The 1,625-nt window shown below is 41.4% G+C and overlaps 1 protein-coding gene across 1 annotated transcript; it reads left to right on the top strand.

Moving 5' to 3' along the window:
* The first annotated feature begins 678 nt into the window (after nucleotides 1–678).
* Nucleotides 679–1,374, top strand: LOC101259188 (uncharacterized). Its single transcript, XM_004246736.1, has one exon. It carries the CDS (start codon nucleotides 679–681, stop codon nucleotides 1,372–1,374), a length of 696 nt encoding a protein of 231 aa, XP_004246784.1.
* Nucleotides 1,375–1,625: the final 251 nt, after the last annotated feature.

Genomic DNA, 1,625 nt, shown 5'->3' with positions numbered 1-1,625 from the left:
CTAAGTGGACTGAGGAGTGCCAAACTGCTTTCGATGCTATCAAGAGTTATTTGTCTAATCCACCGGTATTGGTTCCTCCGCGAGAAGGTAGTCCTTTGTTGCTTTATTTGTGTGTCTCAGATAGTGCCTTCGGATATGTACTTGGCCAACACCACGAGACAGGAAAGAAGGAAAGGCTATCTACTACATAAGCAAGAAATTTACTCCGTACGAGTCCGATAAACTTTGCTGGAGAGAACTTGTTATGCTCTAACGTGGCTTACCTCGAAATTGAGACATTATTTGTCTTCGTATTCTATATATCTCATTTCCTGAATGGATCCATTGAATTACATTTTCCAGAAAGCGATACCGAGTGGAAAGTTAGCTAAATGGCAAATGTTGTTGAGTGAGTTCGATATCGTGTATGTGAATTAGAAGGCAATAAAGGCACAAGCTTTGGCTGATCATCATGCAGAAAATCCCGTGGATGAAGAATATGAACCACTGAAGACGTATTTTCACGATGAGGAAGTGTAATTTGTGGGTAAAGATATCTCTGAAGCGTATCAAGGTTGGAGATTATTCTTTGACGGAGCGGCGAATCACCAAGGTTAAGGTATTGGAGCAGTCTTAGTATCAGAATCTGGTCATCACTATCCTATGGCCGCTAAACTATGATTCAATTGCACGAACAATATGACTGAATACGAATCTTGTATTCTTGGTTTGAAAATGGCCATTGACATCAATGTTTACGAGTTATTGGTTATTGGAGACTCAGACCTTTTGATTTATCAGGTTCAAGGTGAATGGGCCGTGAAGAACCCGAAAATTATACCTTACGTACAGTATGTGCAAAATTTGTGTAAAGTGTTTCGCAAGATCGAGTTCAGACATACTCCCAGAATACAGAATGAATTAACCGACACTTTTGCCACCATCGCTTCGATGATCAAACATCCCGATACTGATTACATTGACTCGCTGGATATAGAGTTGAAGGAACACCCAGTCCATTGTTCACTCGTCGAATCGGAACCAGATGGTTTGCCTTGGTATTTTGATATAAAGAGGTACTTGGAGTCTGGGACATATCCAGAAGACGCTACATCTAATCAGAAGAAGTTGATACGCCGTATAGCTCTCAATTTCTTTCTAAATGGAGAAGTCTTGTATAGGAGGACTCCAGATTTGGGTCTTTTAAGATGTGTAGATGCTGCTGAAGTTGTGAGGCTTATTGAACAGATACATGCGGGAATTTGCGGTACACACATGAGTGGGCTTACTTTGGTAAGAAAGGTTCTTCGAGCCGATTATTTCTGGATGATATGGAGAATGACTGTTGCTAATTCGTGCAAAAATGCCACAAATGTCAAGTGCACGGCGATTTGATACGGGTGCCACCTCACGAACTTAACGATATGAGTTCACCTTGGCCATTTGTAGCTTGGGGAATGGATTTCATCGGTCCTATAGAGCCGGCCGCTGCTAATGGACACAGATTCATTTTGGTTTCCATTGATTATTTCATCAAGTGGGTTGAAGCAGCCTCTTACAAGTCGGTAACCAAGAAAGTTGTGGCCGATTTTGTCCGCAACAATCTGATATGTAGATTTGGAGTTCAAGAATCCATCATTACTGAT

This window comes from Solanum lycopersicum, chromosome 9, assembly GCF_036512215.1.
Source record: "Solanum lycopersicum chromosome 9, SLM_r2.1".
In the NCBI taxonomy this organism is placed as follows: Eukaryota; Viridiplantae; Streptophyta; class Magnoliopsida; order Solanales; family Solanaceae; genus Solanum; species Solanum lycopersicum.
This window is presented reverse-complemented; position numbering and strand designations above follow the sequence as displayed.

What these genes read in the sequence shown, in the direction of transcription:
- LOC101259188 (XM_004246736.1), top strand. Translation starts at nt 679, where the DNA reads ATGACTGAATACGAATCTTGTATTCTTGGTTTGAAAATGGCCATTGAC.